Below are 23,588 nucleotides of genomic sequence, written 5' to 3'. Positions count from 1 at the left end.
TTCCCCATTATAAGAGATAGGAAGTGGATCGATGCAATAACTCAGTAAATATAAATGATATCAAGTTGAAATTGCTACAGTCCAGCCCTGATGGGGAGATGACCAAAACCTAATGTCCACATGCTGATCAGGATCTTCTTCTGGACCTGGGAAATTACGAGAAAATTTAACATGGGCTCTTATGGGGAAAAATTTTCAATCGTCTTTTTCTCCAGAACTCCAGTTCTGATTGACTTCAAACTTGGTATACAGCTTCTTTATGATGATGTCAATGCAAGGTATTGAAATTATTTCGATCTGGATCTGATTCTGGATTTGGTAAGACTTTGAAAAATTTTCCCATTATAAGAAATAGGAAGTGGATTGATACAATAAATCAGTAAGTATCAATTATATCAAATTTGAATTTTTTACAGATCTGATTGGAATATGACCAAAATGTGGGCTATTTTTCTAATATCATAAATACACATAACTGGGTGATTAATAAATGACATCTGGATACGTTTCCCAAAGCTTCTAATTTGGCCGGTAAGTTACAAGGCATGTAACGTATACATTCTGAGTGCCTTATTTAGTAAAAACCTGTAAAACTTCAATTCCTCTCTGTTTTGACCCTAAAACACACAATCAAACAAAACCACTGAAGAAAAGGAACACAAGCACATACTCACAGCAGCTTTTATGACATTAAAAGAGACGCAACTTCCAAACAAACAACCTGTTTCATTGAAATAATGTCTTGGAGGTTAATGGGTTAAAAGAAATGTGGACAGAATACAGTATATTCCCAATAGGGCAGAGCAAAAAAAATTAACATGATTATTGTGATATAATTTTGTATCATATGAATGAATGAATGAATGCATTGTTATTTATTGTCATTTGACAGCACAGACCACATACAGCACAGAGTACATCAAACGAGATTGCGATCGATGATTAGGGCCGCCACAACTGGTGCGCTGCCACTTAACCCTTCTGTTTGAAGTTTGCAGTGAAGAACAGAGGATAATGCAAAGCACAAATATAAGACATCATACAGTCATATCAAGACATTTCTATATTGCAAAAATTTGCCTCAGAGCTCGGCATCTATGATGATCACATTATGTAGTAAATTTCATATCATAATAATCTGAGCATAAATAGTACTATAGAGTTCACTATTATTGTCATTGTGGTGAATACAGCCTCTGTTTATGTCCCATCCTGGTGCAGACGTACAGAGACCAACTCCAGGTCTAAACCAGCAGTTCAAGGACACTGACAGGAGAATTAACCGTACATACATGTGTCTTTTTTTTTTTTTTTTTTTTTTGTGACAGGGGGAACCGATGGGACCTGAAGGTAACAGAGCATGGAGAGAACATGCTCCACATTCCACACAGAAAGAACCTGGTCCAACCGTGACATGAATATGGATTCTTCAAACTGTGAAGCAGCAGAAGTCATTTCGTCTTTTTGAATATGGACTCAGCTTGCACTCATTTTCAAAAAATAAAACAATGTGAGAATTAAATCATGAAATTACGGTGATTATAGATGTATCTATGCATTGATAGAATTAGTGGATCACCAGGTATTAAACAGTTTAGATCAATAGATGATTTGGGTCGATGGTGGATGTTTGGGTCTTTATGGATTAAAAATTCAATCTTGACCAAAAATCATTCATTAAACTAAAAAAAAGAAAGATTTAACTTTTATCATGATAATTATCTTTATTGAACAACATGATTTTTTAAATAACATTTTTGTCCATATAATGTAGCTCAATAGCATGCACTGAAAAGAGGTTGTTTTCCCTTTTGTTAGATTATACATCAATAAAATCCTTGAAAAATATCTTTACAAACTGCTTTTGGCCATAGATAAGAAAGCCATCAGTAGGAGATGGATTGGTTTAACTGACTGTCAACAATAAACATATTTTGGAGCAAATGGCTTCTTTCGACTGCTTCTTGACCACTATACAAAATACCACTGCTTAAAAAAACAGATCATCGGCCCCATAAACACCCGCTAACTTCAATGATTCCCGGTAATTTTCATGAGTTTACAGAGAAGTTTGGCTATGCCGGATCGTCAGAGGTGGGGGATATGGAGGGGTTGGGTGGGGTGTTAACACCTCACAGCAGAGGTGTGAATGGTTCTAATTTACATTTAAATGTTTCTGGCAGACGCCATGTCTGGCCTCAGAAACACCCATTGGATGTTTTTTTTTTTTTATATCAACCCATTGGATGTTACCACAGACATTCCAAACATGTGACTGGACAGTATTGGTCATCTGTGTGGCATTATGATATGCCCCACCCATTAAAAAAATATATATATATTATTAATATTTTTATTATTCAGGTTTTTATTTATTTATTTATTTATTGTTGCAGGCTAATAATTTATCTACTGAAACATTACCACCAATATCAAATGAGAAAGAACACAACTGCCAAGATTATGTTAAAAAATAAAGACAAGCTTTAATTAAATGCAGAATGCAAAAAGCACACTTACCTATTTAAGAAAACAGTGCCAACACTTTCAAATTTAAACAAGCTTTAAGAATAAATAAAAATGACAACATTTTCAAATTAAAACTAACTTAGAATTTTTAAAAAAGACAGAGTAAGATAAGTGTTGGTGCCAGCTTCTCTGAGGTGGTCCAGTCCAGTCTTCTGTGGTGGGTAGGAACATTTGTTGGGTTCTGTTCAGAGGCGATTTCTCATAGACTGCAAGGGAAGCCCGGCTTCCCCTAAAATTACGAAAATTAAATGTTCGAATATGTACGGTTGTGTTGACATTTCATTGACTTCAAATGTGTTAGAACACGTTCATCTCACAGACGAGTTCGTTCAGAATCAGCTTTATCACAAATCAACAGACCGATGTTGTTCACTTCTCATACATTCCCGTTGCGCTGTTTTCTCATACGATCTCTGCTCAGTGCATTTGCCCGTAGACGCTCAGCGTCCATGCACTTCTATGGGACTGAGTGGAACAGTTTTTTTCACTGCCTCAAAACTGGACGATAATTGGATAAATGCCACTATGTTGTCCCGCCCCCGGACACTTGGTGTCTCAGGGGGTGAATGGAGCTGCATGTGGGCGGAGCTCAGCCGAGCTGGACGCCAGGCTTCCACATGCTGATTGGAGGATCAGTCGATAGGCTGAACCCCATTTGACTGACAGCTATTTTGAGATTTACTCCTTCACTTGACAGAGTTCAGTTTAATACTGTCGCGCATTCTGCCTCTGAAATCAAGAGAGAAACCACTACGAAATTACTTGTTCATTTCTTGCACTGTAAATAAAACACACTCATTGTACTTCCTTGTTTCAATTTAACATAATTTCAGGGTTTTCTTGTTTCAGTTACATAATTTAATCATTTCTTGTTCGAGTTTAGTTTTGTAGATTGTTAAATCAATCATACTGTCGGCTAGGTCAGAGTGAACTAACTATCAATTCCCGGGAAAAGACGCCTACTTAGTACGATAAGGTCACTGACCATTTTCTTAAAAAGGAATGGAGGGCCAAATTTATGTTTAAATAACTTGACAATTTTTTTGCTGTATGCCAACATGAGCTTCCCCTCTCTGAAAGATGAGCAGCCGCCACTGGTTCTGCTGTAGTGTGTGTGGTGGGTAGAACATATGTTGGTTCTGCTGTAGTGTGTGTGGTGGGTAGAACATATGTTGGTTCTGCTGTAGTGTCTGTGGTGGGTAGAACATATGTTGGTTCTGCTGTAGTGTCTGTTGGAGTGCAGCACAGAGGTTAGAGAGCTCCAGACTCTGGAAGGATGGAGGCCTTACAGTCAGCCCAGATGTCCCATCAGCAGTACCATCTTCTTCATCAGACGTCATATCACTTGTGACAACCCGCCAAAAATCAGTCTCCTCCTTGTTGGCCAGTTCACCCTTCCTTTGCTTCCAGCTGCTGTACAGACAGAAGTACCATCAGTGCTGCACTGTGAGAGTGAGAATAGTAGAATGTGGTGTTTGTGATAGATTACGATTAAAGACAGATTCTTACAAATCTAACCGTCTTTATTCTCTGCTGTGGGCTGAAATGTTCATGGCTTCTGCCTGGACTGTTAGATCTGGTTGGCTGTATGTGTAGTTCCATCGGACTGTTTCATTATGTCTTACAGGCCACTGGAATTAAAATATACTAGTTAGGAAGAGTAAAAAAAAAAATAGATGCATAGGATTATAACAATAAAGAAGTAAAACACAAAAAACTATTAAAGTTACTTACACAACAGGACTCCACTTTCTACTCCATTCAAGCCTGGACTTGTAGCTAGAGCTGCCATTAAATGAGAAGACACTGTGGGGTGAGCTCAGTCTGAAAACCAAATAGAAATAGTTCAGAAAAAGCATACATTTATTTCTATAGAGCAGAATGGATCCAGACCCTATAAAATCTGACCCTTACTCTGGTTCATACCGTCTGTTGTTTCCTTCACTGTTATGCAGATGGCGCACACCTTCCTAAAAAAAAAAAAAAAGACAAAAAATAAGTCACTTTGGGGAACAAATACCTCCAGGTTCAAGCAGGTCAATGTGACAGATTCATTACTTTAATCAGTTCCACAAGTAAAACCACACTATCATACAGCATACAGAAGTCGGTGTCTCTTATTTTTCATACACAAACAGACTTTCAAGGACTCACCACATACAAGCATTTAACCCCCCCCCCCCCCCCCATCTCTGTCTGCCTCACAACATTCTTCCGCTCTTCCTGTCCCCCTCCCACAACCGGATCCATTGAAAAAGTTCCATCACGTGACCATGTGTACTGTGTTTATAATGTCTTATGTATGTGCTTGCATTGTCTTCACTGTAATTCTTTTGAAGGATTTGTGTTGGGCGCATGCGCACGCAGCGACCGACAGTGAGTGAGAGCTTGCTGCAAAACAAATCTATATATAAATAAAGTCACCTTGAACCTTGATACATTGTGCAATTAACTAAGAAAGTCACACAAAGATAAAATTCCCACCCAAATAACACATATCTAATAATTAATTGAACATGTACAGGGTGGGGAAGCAAAATTTACAATGAACATTTAGTTGTTGTTACTCAGCAGGCACTACGTCAATTGTTTTGAAACCAAACATATATTGATGTCATAATCATACCTAACACTATTATCCATACCTTTTCAGAAACTTTTGCCCATATGAGTAATCAGGAAAGCAAACGTCAAAGAGTGTGTGATTTGCTGAATGCACTCGTCACACCAAAGGACATTTCAAAAATAGTTGGAGTGTCCATAAAGACTGTTTATAATGGAAAGAAGAGAATGACTATGAGCAAAACTATTAGGAGAAAGTCTGGAAGATACTATTAAAGAAGAATGGGAGAAGTTGTCACCCGAATATTTGAGGAACACTTGCGCAAGTTTCAGGAAGCGTGTGAAGGCAGTTATTGAGAAAGAAGGAGGACACATAGAATAAAAACATTTTCTATTATGTCAATTTTCTTGTGGCAAATAAATTGTCATGACTTTCAATAAACTAATTGGTCATACACTGTCTTTCAATCCCTGCCTCAAAATATTGTAAATTTTGCTTCCCCACCCTATACTTTCCGCAGTTTTTGGATTGTGCACAAGCCTTTTTTTGGTTCTAGTCCACAGCCACAGTCTGGTCGGTCATCCAGCAGTGTCTGCCTGGTATTCAAGTCAATGAGTTGTTGTCTCACCTCCACTGTAAACTGCTTAAACTGTGTCGTGTACAACTCAGTTTGCATTTGTGTACCTCACAGCAGGTCCATTTACATTTGAAAACCTCACATGGTCCAAGGGGCTAGGGGGAGGGGTTATTGCCAAGGCTCTCGAACCAGAGGTTGGGAATTCATGGCAATTCCAGGCAGTTAGAGAGAGTTTTCTGTGCTGACTTTAAAGTTCCAAAGCAATTTACAGTGACGTTAACTGACGAAAACCCCACTTTTCATTCAGTGTACTATAAAAGATGGACTGTACAATATTTTGCATAGTTGCATATGAGATATAAACCTGAACAGGTCATTTGTGTTCTGAAATTGATTTTGCTGCTCACTTTCACACTTTTAGTGAGGTCCTTTAACTGACCAGCATCCTGATAAAAAAGACTCAAAGTAAGTGATGAAAGTTGTGTCTGTACTTAATTTCAGAAACAAATGTTCACATGCTATAACTGTGTCTTACATAATCACTAAAAGAGATTACTACAGATTGAAAAACCAACTACTATAAAGCACAAGAGTCAGCAGATTCATAAACGAGCGCCAATGAGACATTAGCGCCCATTATTCTCCCTGTGCACTTGTGGTTTCCATATAACTTTAATGGCTGTAATGATGTGGTGGGCTCAGATCATCTATAAAGAGCCCGTCCCTCAGCTGCTTCAGTCAGCTTCGTCGACCGTCGTCTGCTCAGCACCAGCATCTCTGACTTCCCTTTTGCAAATCTATTTTTGAACGTGAACCATTTTTCTTCTGTTCTTCAGATCAAAGCTGAGTTCTTGTAGTTTCCGGTGCTGGTCCAGTCTCAGTGGATGTTGGCTTCCATTGTGTGATCACTGAAGGAAAACACAGTTGAATTACACGGTGGTGCAGAGGTTAGCAGGTTACTACTACCCTACAGCAAGAAGGTGCTGGGTTCAATTCCAGTCCTGACCTGTATCCTTTCTGTGCGGAATCTGCATATTCTATCTGGTACTCCAACTTCCTCCCTCCGTCCAAAGACATGTACTGAAATGGTTAACAGGTCAATCTAAAGCGCCTTTAGGTGTGAATGTGACTGTGAATGGTATTTGGTCTGTATGTGTCAGCCCTGTGATGAACTGACCACACATTCAGGGTGTACCTTACCTGTGTCTGAAAGTATCCAGAGGAAGCAATAGTACCCCCATGACCATCACAAGGATTAAGGCAGAGGGGTTAAATAAGATGAAGCAAGATGAATTTGAGCAAAAAATAAATAAATTTTAAAAAAGACTGACGACATTAAACATCATGGGTTTCAAACTGTTTTTAGTTCAGGGGCTCGATGTGATCTCAACTAAAATAAGAGCATAATAACTTATTTTCTTGTTGGTTTAATGTGAAAAAAGTAAAATTACATGATGAAAATATTTACATTTTTCCACAGTAAAATGTGAAATGTGAAATCTGAAATATCTAAAGAAAAATCAGTGCAATTTTACCAACATTCTGTCTGTTACCAAATGTTTTGTGCATTTGTAAACCCACTATAATGTTAATAATAAGCTGAGACATAATATTGTTTTTTTTCTGAATAAATTTCAGGTTGTACATGGTTGATCAGGTCATTCATATTTTCATGATGTAATTTTACTTGTTTTTCACTTTAAAATAGTTATTACTTATTATGTCTATGGTTTTTGTGGTTCGACCCATTTGAGATCACATTGAGCTGAATGTGGAATCTGAGCTAAAATGAGTTGGACACCCCTGGATTAACCCATAAAGACCAAGTGATACTTTTGTGGCAGTTCCCAAAAGAATTTTCCCTCTATATTTAACTTTTCATAAGTGATTTATCATTATTGATTGTAATTTTATCCTGCTTGATTTGCATTTTTTCAGCATAAATCGTGTATTATCCTATATTTAATTCACTGATCATGTAGATGTTCATAAAAGCTCAGATTAAAGTTGAGGGTTATTACATTAGAAACAAATAAAACTGAAGATATTAATAACTGAACATAAAAACAAATGTCTCCATCCTCTGTCATTGATTCAACTCCATGGGTTTTACTGGTGAATCAATGTTGTAGAAGATGACAGTGTTTCCATGTTCACTACGGAGTCTCTGAACGTCCAAATGGGTCATATCTGATGACCATGAAAAGATAACAAACTGTGTTTTACACAAATTATTTAGATGAATTGATTTAGTTAGTGGATCAATAGGTGTTAAATATTTTAGATCAGTAGATGATTTTAGTCGCCAGCGGCTGTTTGGGTGTTTATGGCTTAGGGCACAGGTGTAAAACATGCGGCCCAGGGGCCAAAACCGGCCAGCAAAAGGCTCCAGTCTGGCCCGTGGGATGAATTTGTGAAATGCAAAAATTACTCTGAAGATATTAACAGTCAAAGATGTTAAAATCATTTTGGGTCCATTCAATCTAAAGTGGGTCAGACCAGTAAAATACTATCATAATAACCTGCAAATAATGAAAACCATTTTTTTCCTCCTTCGTTTTAGTGTAAAAACAGCAAAATGACACAAATGTTTATATTTAAAGTCTAGCCTTTGACAAAAAATGTGAATAACCTGAACAAAAATGTCTTAAGTATGTGGAATTTTAACAATATTCTGCCTGTTACTCAATGTTGTGTGTATTTGGAGATCCACTGTGACCTGTAAGTTGTGATTCACATGTATAAATGATAAACTAAGGCGTAATATTGTTAAAATTGTAATTATTTTTCTTAGATGATCCAGGTTTTCCCTGGATCATCACAGGTTTTCCCAGGATCATCTCTGGACCTGCTGCTGTGGTCCACCTTCATCGTCATCACTCACTTATCCATATAGTTATGATAGTGTTTATTATACAGTTCCACAGATGTTCTAGTTCAGTTATCTGTGCATCAGCTGCATCCATGTGTCTCCCCCTACCTCCCCCTCTCCCCCAGTCTCCCTCTATCTCTGTTGCTCTCTCTTTTTTCTCCTCCTTTACTCTCTCTATAACCCCAACTGGTCAAGGCAGACGTCCATCCTCCAGGAGTCTAGGTCTGCTCCAGGTTTCTGCTGTTAAAGGGAAGTTTTTCCTCGTCACCGTCACCAGTCACAAGTGTTTGCTCCTGGAGGATTCTGTTGGGTTTCTGTAAATTGGCTTAGAGTCTGCTTCTGACCAACTCTATATGTAAAGTGTCATGAGATAATTTTTGTTATGATTTGACGCTATATAAATAAAATTTGATTTGATTTGATTTAAGAATTTTCAGGTTGTTCATATTTGTTGATGGTATGTTCAAATGCAGTTCGTACATGCAAACCTTTTCATTAAGGAATTTTGGGTAACACTTTACTTGAAGGTCTAGTTTATAATGCATTAAGCGCACATTCATAAGACATTATAATGCATTCATAATGCATTATAAAAGTCATTACAACAGTTTATGATCATGTACAACAACTTATACCAAGGTTAATAAAGTATTATAAGTGTAGGCATAATGTATTGTAAATTCAGCCTTCATTATGTTTTACACATCCATACCAAAGCAGTGTGAAGGAATTTATTTTTTTAGGTGGGGAACTTTGGTTAGGTTTTGTCACTGGTCCATATACCCATCTATTTTAGGGATTTCATATTTATATGAAAAAAAAAGTATGTGTTTGAATTAACAAAGATTCAGAGTTGCCACATTATTTTTATTTATGTATAAAGCAACCTGTAACACTTCTATTTACTGTCTCTCTTCTTTTAATATTTTGTTTTTGGAAAATAAAGAGTTATTCAGAACACTTTGATGTATAATTTTTGATTCACACTTTACTTAGAGCCAGCAGATACTGCTCATAAGTCATCATACTTGTGTTATAATATCATCAGTCATCCTGTAAGTTATTATTGATGTTTCTAAGGCATTATTCAGTTTCAGAAACTACATGTCAGAGCAGTTCTCTGTGTCTTTATGACTGGCTACAATTATGATGGTTAGAATGTGTTCTGTAACCCAGGACTGGAGATTCTTCCTTCAAACACTGTTGTCACTTTGGTATGGATGTATAAAACATAATGAAAGCTGAATTTAGAATACATTATGCCTACACTTATAATACTTTATTAACCTTAGTATAAGTTGTTGTACATGATCATACAGGGTGGGGAAGCAAAATTTACAATGAACATTTAGTTGTTGTTTCTCAGCAGGCACTACGTCAATTGTTTTGAAACCAAACATATATTGATGTCATAATCATACCTAACACTATTATCCATACCTTTTCAGAAACTTTTGCCCATATGAGTAATCAGGAAAGCAAACGTCAAAGAGTGTGTGATTTGCTGAATGCACTCGTCACACCAAAGGAGATTTCAAAAATAGTTGGAGTGTCCATAACGACTGTTTATAATGGAAAGAAGAGAATGACTATGAGCAAACTATTAGGAGAAAGTCTGGAAGGTACTATTAAAGAAGAATGGGAGAAGGTGTCACCCGAATATTTGAGGAACACTTGCGTAAGTTTCAGGAAGCGTGTGAAGGCAGTTATTGAGCAAGAAGGAGGACACATAGAATAAAAACATTTTCTATTATGTACATTTTCTTGTGGCAAATAAATTGTCATGACTTTCAATAAACTAATTGGTCATACACTGTCTTTCGATCCCTGCCTCAAAATATTGTAAATTTTGCTTCCCCACCCTGTAAACTGTTGTAATGACTTTTATAATGCATTATAAATGCATTATAATGTCTTATGAATGTGCGCTTAATGCATTATGAACTAGACCAGGGGTGTCAAACTCAATTCAGTTCAGGGGTCACATACAGCCTAAAATGATATAAAGTGGGCCGGACCAGTAAAATAATATAAATAATAGGATAAGAACTTTTTTTTTTTTTCTTTTTCTTTTTCTTTTTTTTCTTTTTTTTAAGGATAAGAACTTTTGAGTGAAAAAAGTAAATTCTGTAATGAAAATGTTAAAATCTATGAATTGTACTTCAACATGAACAAATATGAACAACCTGGAAATTCGTCAGTAAAATAAGTGCAATGTTAGTAATATTACACCTCAGTTTATCATTTATACATGTGAATCACAACTTAGACATGACAGTTTATCTACAAATACACAAAACATTAAATAACAGGGAGACTATTATTAAAATTCCACATACTTCTCTTAAGACATTTCAGATATTCACATTTTTGTGAAAGGATAGTCTGTAAATATAAACATTTTTGTGTAATTTTACTTCTTTTTTACACTAAAACAAAGAGACAAATTTACAGTTTTCACTATTTCTAGGTTATTATGATAGTATTTTACTGGTCTGATCCACTTTAGACTGAAATGACCTAAAATGATTTTAACATCCTTGATTGTTAATATCTTCAGTGTAATTTTCACAGTTCATCCCAGGGGCCAGACTGAACCCGTTGGCGGGCTGGATTTGGCCCCCGGGCCGCATGTTTGACACCTGTGAACTAGACCTTCAAGTAAAGTGTTACCGAATTTTGCTTTTTTTCACTCAAAAACATAGGGAAAACATTGGAGTTGACATTATTTATCAGTTCTTATCCTATTATTTATATTATTCTACTGGTTCAGCCCACTTTAGATCATGTTAGGCTGAATGTGGCCCCTGAACTAAAATGAGTTTGACAGCCCTGGGGTTAGGGGGTCCTGAAAATGGATGGATGAGTTGCAGACCGATGGGGGGCGCTGTTCTAAAGATGACCGTGACTTCTGACGCTGCTCTGGTTAGATGGAGATCATTTTTTGCTGATGTCGGACAAGTATAGAGAAAAGAAATCTGTATATTAATGCCAAGGACACACAAGGAAAAGGAAAGGCATTATGGGAAAAGTGGGTAAATGATGTGAGCTCTCATGTTCCTTTGTGAGAATTAAAGCCAAAGTCAGCTGTGAACTCTGGATTGTGTGTGTGGGAACATACACGGGGAGTGTGTGTGTGTGTGTGTGTGTGTGTGTGTGTGTGTGTAACTTTTTCATTTTTATTGGGGGAGATGATCGACAGGGGGACGCACAGCAGATCAGCCTGAGACGCGTCCGTGTCCAGACGCACGGCCGTGTCCACTCAGCCCCACTACACGCACGGGTGATGTGGAGTGGAGTGGAGTGGAGTGGAGGTCAGTCTCTCCTCAGAGCAGTCCCCCCACCCCACCCCCACCCCCACCCTCCACTAAACACGCTCCTTCTCTCCTCTGTCCTCTGTCTTTCTTTTGTCTCATCGGTGGAACCAGCTCTTTCGCATTTGCTCGGCGCATCAGCAGAGTCACGTCACGCGCCGTGGGTCCAGGTGTCCCGTGTGCGTCGTCGTTGTCGTCGTCCGAAAACACCGAACACCGGACAAAGTGAACCGCACTGTTGCTCCACTGTCAATCCGCTTTTCTCTGCACCAAACCGGGTTGGAGATGCTCCGCCGTGCGCAAGTAACCGGAGGCGGACCACGGTACAGAGGTAGGTGTCCACAGCTGCCCCGCGTGGATGGATCTGGCGCAAGAAAGAAAGAGGGGGTGTGGGTGTAAAGGTACTTTCTATTCAGCACATGTCCCCCCCCCCCACCTCCACCTTCACCATTTGATCAGATAAGGGCTCCGACCAGAACGTCCTCTGCAGGGAACTCAGCACTGCGGTTTAGTTTCACTATTTCATTCAACCCATATTCAGTCCCATTCAGATGTGATGACCTTATCATAGAGCCAGGGAATGACAGCCATAAAGGAAAAAAAAAAAAAAAAAAAAAAAAAAAAGGTTTCCCCTGGCTGATTGAATGTTGCCACAATGACTTCAACTCCCAGCATCTCATACAGTAACTCAGCCCAGTCCTTCAAATATTATGGGACAGGCTGTCATTCATAAACAGGACAGCATTGTAATGTGGAAATAGGCTGTTTTAGATTCATATGAGATTAAAGAGCAGGAAATAAAGTTAATATGAAGACACTCCAACTTATAGGATGAGATATTAGGGAGATACCACTTTATGAGCACATGTAATGTAATATCTGGGCTTGAATGAATGAGAGTTTCTGTGTGTGTGTGTGTAAGTGTGTGTGTGTGTGTGTGTGTGTGTGTGTGTGTGCACTGGTGGAATGAAATGTACAGTAGTAACTCCTGAAATGTCACATCCTGAACAGAGCAGCCAGAGGGATTCCATTTACAGTACTCACCCCACAGCTATGTTGTGCTCCCATAATGAGAAATGGGATTCTATCATTTATCACATGTAGCTGCTCCTGTGGGATGATTTTCTGATTAAAATATAAAAATTAAATAAGCGATGGGTGACCGATGAAGGGCAAAAGGAATGAATGGGACCAAGGGAGACAGAGGGGAGGTAAAAGGGGTGTTTTTAGAGAAAGGGGAAGGAGGAAAAACAGCTTTAATCCAACGTCTGCTGTTTGAGTTGATCACCAGTTGTAAATGTAAAGGAGTTGTTTTAGATTCACTGTTACTGCTGCTCTGGCTTATTTCCATTTGAAGGCTTTTAAAGGTTTAATATGGAACATTTGTGATGAAATTTACATGCATGGTTTTCAATGTACAGTGTGTGAATGTAACAGATCCTATCGTACCATGCAACATCCTATATTATAAAAGGGAAGTGGACTCTGTGTGTGTGTGTGTGTGTCTCAGGCATCACAAAAAATCTGTGAAGAGCTGACTGCTGCAGTTTGGCATACTTATGTATTTTTGGTCATGGAAGAGACTAGTGAAAATGACAAGTTGATAGAACTAACAGTTTGGAAGATATTAGTAATTTTGGAGTACAGTGGCCTCCCAATGCCCAATCACATTGCTATGCCCAGAATCATAGAATCACCACTGAAGCGGGTTACCTAGCAACAGATAAACAATAGCTCCACGTTGCCATAGTATCAAATTTTATCTGCAGAAATAGACATGCCAGCTGAAAGGTTTTTCTGAAAATGTCAGTGGAATTTGCCAAGAAAGTAAAGAAAGTAACGGAATGAACTGGATCAGAGGATCTAGAACCCGTGGGGATAGAACTTAAATATTGTATTTTATATGTCAAAATTCACATTCATTTTCTTAAAATCCCAGAAATCTATTTAAGTTACTTAGCAACACCAGCGCCAGGAAGTATACTCAGTGCCAATGAAAACGCAACACTTGAAGATTCTTATATTTTTTTAAATCGATGAGGATTTTTATTCCATAAGCTCTTTGGAATTAATCATAGGCCATTTCTATACAGTAAAAATAAGAAATCACATCCAAATTTGTTGACAAAAAATAAGGATAAAGAAAGAAACTCAAGGACCTCCAAAACCAAAAGTCACAAAGCGGTCCCGGAGGTGCTGCAGCTCAATGTAGCGATCCTGCTGTGGCGTGGTCACACGTGCTCGTCCAGGGCGAGGTCTGTCTGCAGTCGAGCCAGTTTCTTCATGCCTCTGTTGCATCCTGACTATGGTGGACACATTGCATCCAAAACGGCGCGCCACCTGCCGAGCAGAGATTCCGGCCTCCAGGAGCCCCATAGCATGGCATCTTTGGTCACGTGTCAGTCTAGGCATCGCTGAGTTATTGCAAATGATTTTGGTGCTTTTCAGCTTGCCTTTATGTACAGAACATGACCACTCCTTAACTGACCACAATTCCTTAAGTTGAGCAGTTCATTGCTGAGCAATGAGAAAACCAAGTCTTATGAATGCAGACAAATTCATTCAAGCGTGACAATAGCTCAACCTGTCTCAGGTCGTTAAGAAATTGTCTGGGATTATCTTATACAGGTGAAACTTAAACATATTGATGCAGCTCAGGAACAATAAAACACATTCAAGTGTTGTGTTTTCATTGGCACTGAGTATAGTATTTTCACACATTTGGAACAAACCAGGTTTCTGTATAGACTGGGTGGTGACAGCATGTATGTAATATTTAGAGCTGGATATGGGACTGGCTCTCAGACTTGATGCTAATTCCACTAGTGGCCACTCACAGTACTGCAGTGAAAAATATCACCTGTGATGTCAAAAACCTCTCGCCCTTAAGTCACAGTGATAAAACTGTTGATTGGACATCAACAACTGAAAATATCAGAAAAATATCAGAAATTATTCTTTTTAATGGGAGGTTTTAAAAGTTTCAGATTGTTGAAATGCCCAAAAAATCAAGGTCAGTGAAGTTACCATATTTGGTCCCTTACTAATAAGTGGCAAAAGAAAAAATCCAAGAAGTATATATAAAAAATACAAGAAAAACACACGTAAGGTGAAAGGAACATGTATTTTAGAACATTAGACCAACATAAGTGTTGATCCAGACCCCTGTCCACATCCGCATGATCCCTTTGAACATCATTCCTTACATTAGTACCATTACTTCATGGTACCTAGCAAAGCAGGTACACTCAGTGTTGATGCAGAGGTGGACCTTACAGACCCTGTAGACCACATTGGACCTGAGGTTGTTGACTCACTATCCTCACTGTAACTGTTACTGTCACTGTCTTGTACTGTGTGCGGAAATAACCAAAAATAGTTATTTGCTTGATAAAGGGATAAAATATGAAATAGAATATATAGAAGGTAAATAGGGTGGAATAAAAACTACCACAAAATGTGCAAACAATGAAAAAATATAAAATAACTTCTTAATATGGACAAAATATCAGAGCCATTAAAATCTAAATTCTTAAATTCCACTTCAAATACAGTCCTGTAAAATGTACTATTGGCCAAATCATTTCATTGTTCTGTCTTTTCTAGTCTGTCCCTCCTGTCTTGTCTTTTTTTTTTTTTTGCCCCCTCCCACTGTCCCTCCTTCCCTCCCTCGGCTCATGGTGTCATGTTTTCCTGCCTCCCTTCACAGGTTAGACTCTCAGTTAGCAGAGGGTCACAGCCGCCAACGCATCAGCCTCCCTCCCTCCTCATCCATTCGCCCGCATCCATCTGAGCAGCAGCGGCAGCGACGACACAGGAAATCTACCCTGTAGTGGTGTGTGCTGCTACTCTGTGTGTGTGTAAGTGAGTGAGTGTGTGTGTGTGTCAGCGCTTCAGTACCTTTAGTGTTCCCCCAAGCCCTATACTGTACAAGTGTGTGTGTGTGTGTGTGTGTGTGGAATAATGTGTGGCTGTGTCAAGGTGAAGAGTTAAGAGGAAGACGGGACCTGTTCCAGTCAGCAAAACTGAGCCAGCTGCTGCGTATGTGTGTCAGGGTTGAGCAGTCCAGCACGTGAGAGTGTGTGTACCTATATGTGTGTGCGTGTGTGTGTGTGAGGGTCTAGTGGCGACCGGGCTATGAGTGCGTCTCAGGGGAAGAGCTGTTCTGCTGCTGAGTTGAGCTAAGGGAGCAGACCGAGAGAAAACCGCCAAGAGGAGCAGCCATGGGGATCGGACAGTCCAGCAAGGCTCCGGTCACCGACGACACCGATGAGGGTGAGTACCACCATAACTCACCTTTCACTCACACTCTGGAGGGTGTTTTTTTTTTTTTTTTTTTTTTTTTTTTATACTTGTCTTTTGCTTAGATTTATTGTAAAATAATCAGAGAGCATGCATGACAAAAGTTTAGATTCACTAAGAAATAATCCAAATATCTGGGGAATGTTCGCAGAAAGAGAAGGAGGCTATAATCGAAGGGGAGATGTAAATAAAAGAAAAAAAAAACCTATAAAGTAAGAACAATAATGAAAAGTATGTGCATATCAAACTGATGGGTGACTTCATGGAACAGTCTGAAGCAAGAGATAAAGCCAAGTCCAAATATAAATATATTTAAAAAGATGTTTAAAATTTTTTTTTTCTAAATATGAATATGGAAGATGATGGATAAAATTGCTAAACATATGGGATATTATAAGTTGATATGGAAATTTATGTAGTATATATATGTTTTATATGTTTGTATGGATGTAGGATTCATGTTTATTGATATGGATATTTATGTAGTATATATATCAGTATGGATAATTATGTAGTATATGGATATTTATGTAGTAAATAGATATATATATATTAACTATGGTGAGTGGAAAGGGGTGGGAATTTTAAAAAAGTGCACCCTTCTGCCCACTCATTTTTCAAACTTGTTCATATTTTGATTTGATGATGCTTATATTATATATATATACATATATATACATATATATATATATATATATATATATATATATATATATATATATATATATATATATATATATATATATATGTATATATATATATATTTTTTTTTTTCTTCTCAATTTTAGACACCGTTGTTCAAAATAAATTCATTCATTCATTTATAACTGAATATGAAATTGAAAAAAATGATGTTTAATCCATCACCACACCTGTATTGTAGATTTGCAGTGTAACGCCACTTACATGTTTTCTCACTGGTTTAACTTCCCAATCTCATAAAAAAGCCCTTTCTAAGGATGGATGTTGAAAATTAGCATTTGCCATAAAAACACTTAGCTGTTTTTAGTTTGTTTATGTTCGCTCTATCTGTTCCTACAAGATAAACCATAAATTATGAATGAATAAAGTAACGAGCAGGATTCCCTGGTTGTTTTAACCCAGAGTTTCTGCAGTTTTAATCATGTCTTATTATCTGTTGACCCCGTAAAGACCTAGAACTATTTTTGTCGTAACTTCTAACTGAAATTTTCAATATATTTAACTTTTCTTAAGGGATTTATCACAATTTATTAACATATCTTCTGCATTTCTCAGTGAAAATCATGCATTTTCCAATATTTTCCAACAATTTATAGTTTTTGCAGAGAAAAGCTCATAGTAGGTTCAAAGGTTATTATAACAAAACAGAAGCAAAAGTGACTTTAAAAAAAAATCATCAAGTAAGCGTAAAAACAAGTGTCTACAACCACTGTCATTTGTCAAACTACATGTATTTTACTGCTGACTTAATGTTGCTGAAGATGACGGTGTTTCCAAGCTCATAATTGAGCCTCTGAACGTCTAAATGAGTTGAAAAGCTGGTAAACTGCATTTGACTCGAATTATTTCACTGTATTTGTAGGTTTAGTGGTTCAGAAGTTGTTGAACTTTTTACATCAGTACATGCTTTTGAGCATTTGTTTAGGTCTGTGAGGGTTAACTGACAAAATGAAGTGCATTTACAGTGTGCGGTAACACTGATGTAATAGTGCTCGACTGTGCTGTAATAGAAAAAGAGGGATACCCCGTCGGTGAACCCACAGTTTGACTTTGCCTCGTCTTCTGTGCTGCCTGTGCTTGAACTTGACAAGCACAGATATATGCAATATTGAATAAAAAAGGGAATGAAAAAGTCAAATATATTGTCCTTATTTAGTCATTTATGAGGAAGTTTTGGCATCTTCTGTGTAATAACTGATAACTGCCTGAACCCTGAGGGGCTGGTATTCAGTTTTTTTTCCCCATCAGCATCAGGGGAGTTATTACTTTGATTGGCGAAGCTTTTGGTTTGGATTTATTTTCCTCTTTCTTTGTGACCTGATGTAGATAATACAATGTGAATTTATTGATCTGAGTCGGTCTCTGAAATTAATTCCACTTTGGCTGCTCCCCAAGGACTTCAAATAAGTCAGCATTAACATGAGTCAGTGATTTAGTCAGAACTGAAGTGGCTTTTTCCACACGCTGTTTTTTTTCCTGGTATATTGGTATAAAAGATGAAATGCTCCAATTGCTTTAGAAATAACTTGGGATATGCAGTGATATCTGTATCCCATTTAACAGGGCTTGAAAACATATTGTGAAAAATAATACCCATTTTTCTCAGATATACCCATCTCCTGAGATAATAATTTTATTATAGCGTGTGACAAATATTTTCCCCGACCCCGGCTGTGTCAAATTACTGCATTGCACTCGAATGAAATCTATATCTGTGGCTTTTTTTTTGTTTTGTTTTTACTGGAGGCAACCTTTATCAAATAGGAAATCATTATTCATGGTTAACCTTGCTGCTTAGTCATCTGGAGCGCTGTGCTGGAAATGTCAGTCATATCACTGCTTCTCTGAACTCTTCTGAGTTAATGTTACGGCGCACCTTTTCTGACTCCTCTCGCAAAAACAGCGTGGGTGATTTCACTGAGGGCAAGGGAATAATAAACACAGAGACGCGTCATTTCGAACCACAAAAAGCCTCGCTGTCCTGAAACAAAGTAATCCCCTCGCTGATGAAACTTGCGTCAGAGACAGACAGGGTTCTCCTTTTGAGGTCGAAGTAACCAGGCGGGTTTTCCTTGACTTTGTTGTTATTGCTTGACATTGCAGAGTGGCTATTACAACCCCTATCTGCGCTCTATATATATTCACCAAGGAATCATAGTGCAAGACGGGGGCAAAACATTAGACAGAATGAGATATAAGAGACAAGGGAGGAAGAAGAAAGAGAGGAATTATTTAAAAAGACAAGATGAAGATGCAGTAAAAGGAAAAACTGAGGTTAAGGTGAATTTGTGACAGAAAGACAGAAAAACTAAATACAAAAGCAACCATATAGTAGATGAGACATTAACCCATAAAGACTCAAACATCTACTGGCGACTAAAAGCATCTACTGGTGTAAAGTTTTTAATATGTTAATCCACTAATTCTATCAATACATGTAAATAATTGGTGTAAAATACAGTTTGTCATCTTGATATCACCCATTTGGACGTTCAGAGGCTCCGTAGTGAATGTGAAAACAGCGTCATCTTCTACAACACAGGTGTTAAACATGCAGCCCAGGGGCCAAATCTGGCCCGCCAAAGGGTCCAATCTGGCCCGCAGGATAAATTTGTGAAATGCAAAAATTACACTGAAGATATTAACAATCATTGGTGTCAAAATCATTTTATTTGAGGTTCCACATACAGACACATACAGTCCAATTAGATTTGAAGTGGGTCAGAACCAGTAAAATATTATCATAATAACCTATAAATAATGACAACCCCAAATTTTCTCTGTATGTTTTGTTATAAAAAAAGTAAAATTGCATGAAAATGTTTATATTACCAAACTATACAACTTTACAAAAAATGTGAATAACCTGATCAAATATGAACAAACAGAAATGTCTTAAGAAAAGTAAATCAATTTTACTGATATTCTGCCTGTTACTAAATGTTTTGTGTGATAGTAATGCACATGTGTAAGTGATAAACTGATAAAATGAGGTAGAATATTATTAAAATTGCACTTGTTTTTCTTAGGACAATTCAAGTTGTTCATGTTATTCAGATTTTAAGGAAACTTTGTAGATGTAAACCTCATCATAATATAATTTTACTTTTTTCACTGTTACTATTTTACTGGAGGTCAAATTGGGCTGAATGTGGCCCCTGAACTAAAATGAGTTTGACACCCCTGTTCTATAACATTGATTAACCAGTAAAACCCATGGAGATGAATCAATGACAGTGGATGGAGACACTTGGTTTATGTTCAGTTACTGATATCTTTGCTGAAAAAGTCACTTTTTCTTCAGTTTTCTCTGTTTTTTATATAATAACCCCCAACACTAATCTGAGCTTTAATGAACATCTACATGATCATTGAATTAAATACAAGAAAATACCTGATTTTCACTTAAAAATGCAAAATACTGAGGATAATAACATAACAAATGGTGATAAATTACTTAAGAAAAGTTAGATATAGAGGAAAAAATAATTTGGGAACTGCCACAAAAGTAGCAATGGGTCTTTATGGGTTAAAACGCAGTGAGCACATGAGCAATAATAAATTTGTCAAAACAAGTTAGATATATTCCCATCTATTTGTTTTTGCTGAATATATTTCCTTGCTGCTGTCACATATTTATTTTCTATAAATGCTGAACCCGTATCAGTTGATTTACAGAGACGTGTATGGATGAAGGTGAACCTTGTCGAGACATGTTTATCTCCTGGGGGATTGATATGTGTACCAAATGTAGCCGGTGTGTGTCACATACGTTTTCCACTCGGCGTAACCAGGAGACTCTCGTTAATGGACAGGCCTTGTTTACTGCTGATCATGCTTTATTCACATTGTCGTAACACGTGGACCCATGGGTTCCGTTTCAGTCGTCACAGCAACAGCGCGAGTGCCGGTTTTCCCACGTCACCGGGTCCTAAAGTGATTTACAGGCTTCTGTGTGAAGAGGCAGAAAGAGACAGTAAAGGATGCACACAAAGCAGCTTAGTTCTTAAAGTGTGACAACAACTTTAATCCACACTGATACTGTTGGGGTGTTTTTGGAAAGCATGGCAAATTGGAAAGATTGTCATTCTGTCTCAGATCTTAATTCTAGACATTAAAATACAAAGTTTCAGAGCCGACAATTAAGAAATTATTGTGGGGATCAGAAAAACAGTCTACTGTTGTTAAAGGTTTAATGTGTACCGTATTCTCATTAAATATATATAAATATATATATATATTTATATATCTGTATTCTCTTCTTCAATGTTCAGGTTCATTCTTAATTTTATTCACTGCTCTAGGTTATAAGTTGAAGATGCATAAATAACAAATAATTGCAAACATCTGAATATCATCTATTATATTAGTGGTGGTCTAATGATAGTTTAATTATGCATCTACATTTTATGAAGAAGAAATAGAGCCACTTATGGACATTTCTGATGGCCTGATCACAGTCAAGGGTACCAGAAAGGGTGCACATATAGATAAAAAATAATATTGCTCTATCAAAAAATCAGACAGGCCATTTTATTTGTCTGATATTTCTCTTTTAAAGTCCAAAATATTTTTGAATTATGGTGTCTATTAAAAATTTCACAGGCTTGCCCCTGTCAAATCAGAAATTATTGGGTGTACGGACACTACAGCCTAACAGCCTCCATATTTAATGCCTACAAAGATATACAAATGTTTCAGCACTCAGGATAATCATGCACTGTTTATTGCATAGATGTCGTGTCCAAAACATGTGTGCTGAAAAATTCCATATATTGACAGAAACAATAAAATTAGACCCACATATTTTGATAATGGTGTACGGACACTACTTGGTGTACGGACTCTACAAGATTGGAATGGAAATCTGGCTTACCACATGGTCACATCTCTGTTAGACCTGTAACTAAGTCTTCCTGGTACAGGAGGAAATAAACATTTGTGAACAAGTTATAACAATAAATCTATAAGGCATATGTGTGATATTATTGATGGAAGTATATTGGTGTATGGACACTACATGAATTTTGGTGAACAACGCACCATTGAAAACATGCGGTTCAACGTAAACATCCATTTGCCACATTGTTACCAAATTTTCTGCAGCCAGGGAGCATACCAAAATCTGTCTAGTTGTGCATATTTAGTCCTAATAATACTTAAATAACAGGTTCCCATTCTATTATTACAATTAAAGGGATGTAAAAGACGGGTTTTCAGAACAAAATGGCTGATTGTCTTAATACTGAAAATAAGAATTGATAATCAAACAGCTGTTCAACAAAAACGATCAATAAATGAAAAGCAATGTGATGTGTGTATTTTGTAATAAAAAAGACACAGGAGTTGAGTAGTAATTATTTATTGTGTTACAAAACATTATGTACAATAATTTTGGTCTCTTATAACAATAAAACTGTGCATGTTTTCACGCTCATTGGGTCGCCATTTTATCAGTTTTTATCCGATTTTCTTCAAATTTGGAGGATTGCAAGATCTAGTAATAAGATGACCAAAGAAACATTTGGGAATGGTTTTGGGGGGATCTTTGTGCAATACTGATTAATAACTGATGTAAATATACTTGTGCACCTTGATTGTGATCAGGCAGCTGACAGATTCAGAAATTACATGACAGCTGTCGAGAATCTATTTTTATCCAAGATTCATGAACTTATTACATATAAACAGATCAAAAAGATGACAATTTGAGTGCAAATTTACCTGATAAATATATTAAAAAAAATCAAACTCACCTTTAGGAAAACATGATTGGATTCATACTTTTATAGTTTTAGTTGAATAACATGGATGAGGTGGGATTTATGACCTGTACCACAGCCAGGCGTCATGAGGAGGTTGAGATGTAGCAATATCCATCTCTGTAGTCTACGGTTTGTGACATCAAATATGACTCTCTGATAAAAATAAAAACACAAATTTAAAGGGCAAACTGATCTAAAGTCAAAGGAATCTGTCATTACTCATGATTGTACAGTACAATGTAATAGTCACTGTAATACCTGCAGGCTTGATTGTATAATACACTTAGAATATTTTCTCTATCAGATAGTATATTTTCTCAACTACAGATCATACTTAACCCTTTATAGGACACTCATAGAAATACTCTGAAATTCAAAATTTCAATGTTTATGTGTTATTAGAGGATATAACAAGACTTTATTACTTTTGTGAACTGTTTAAAAAAATTGATATTATATAGAAAATCAAGCTCAGTGAAGTTACCCTATTTGGTTCCTTACCCGTAAGTGACAAAAAAAACCCCCAAAAAATCCCAGAAGTACATATAGAAAATACAAGAAAAATACATGTAAGATGAAAAGAACATCACTTGTAAAACATTACAACATAAGTGCTGACACCTGTCAACATACAACATTATCACTTTGAACACTTATCACTGTCCTCACTGTAACTGTTGCTGTCAGACTTGTAATGTATGTGGAAATTACCAAAAATAATCACTTGCCCGATAAAGGGTTAAAGCATGACTAGCGCTTTGACCCGTTGGATTCCAGAAGCAGTAGAGTTGATAAAATGGGGAGCTAAGCTAAGCTTACTGGTGTAATACACAGGTTAGGAAAAAATATAATGGCCTTCATTTTGTTACCTCCGCCAAGGAGGTTATGTTTTTGCCAGGGTTTGTTTGTTTGTTTGTTTGTTTGTCTGTTTGTTTGTCTGTCCGTTAGTGTGCAGCATAACTCA

General features: G+C 37.2%; 1 protein-coding gene across 1 annotated transcript in view; it reads left to right on the top strand.

Moving 5' to 3' along the window:
- Nucleotides 1-11,761: 11,761 nt before the first annotated feature.
- Nucleotides 11,762-23,588, top strand: part of stk32a (serine/threonine kinase 32A) — a 173,921-nt gene continuing 162,094 nt past the window's right edge. The window contains exons 1-2 of the mRNA XM_030154308.1: nt 11,762-12,186; nt 15,565-16,130. Of these exons, the coding sequence (XP_030010168.1) occupies nt 16,079-16,130 (52 nt within the window). The 5' untranslated portion in view covers nt 11,762-12,186; nt 15,565-16,078. The remainder of the gene's footprint in view (nt 12,187-15,564; nt 16,131-23,588) is intronic.

Source organism: Sphaeramia orbicularis, chromosome 14 (genome assembly GCF_902148855.1).
Source record: "Sphaeramia orbicularis chromosome 14, fSphaOr1.1, whole genome shotgun sequence".
Classification (NCBI taxonomy): domain Eukaryota; kingdom Metazoa; phylum Chordata; class Actinopteri; order Kurtiformes; family Apogonidae; genus Sphaeramia; species Sphaeramia orbicularis.
This window is presented reverse-complemented; position numbering and strand designations above follow the sequence as displayed.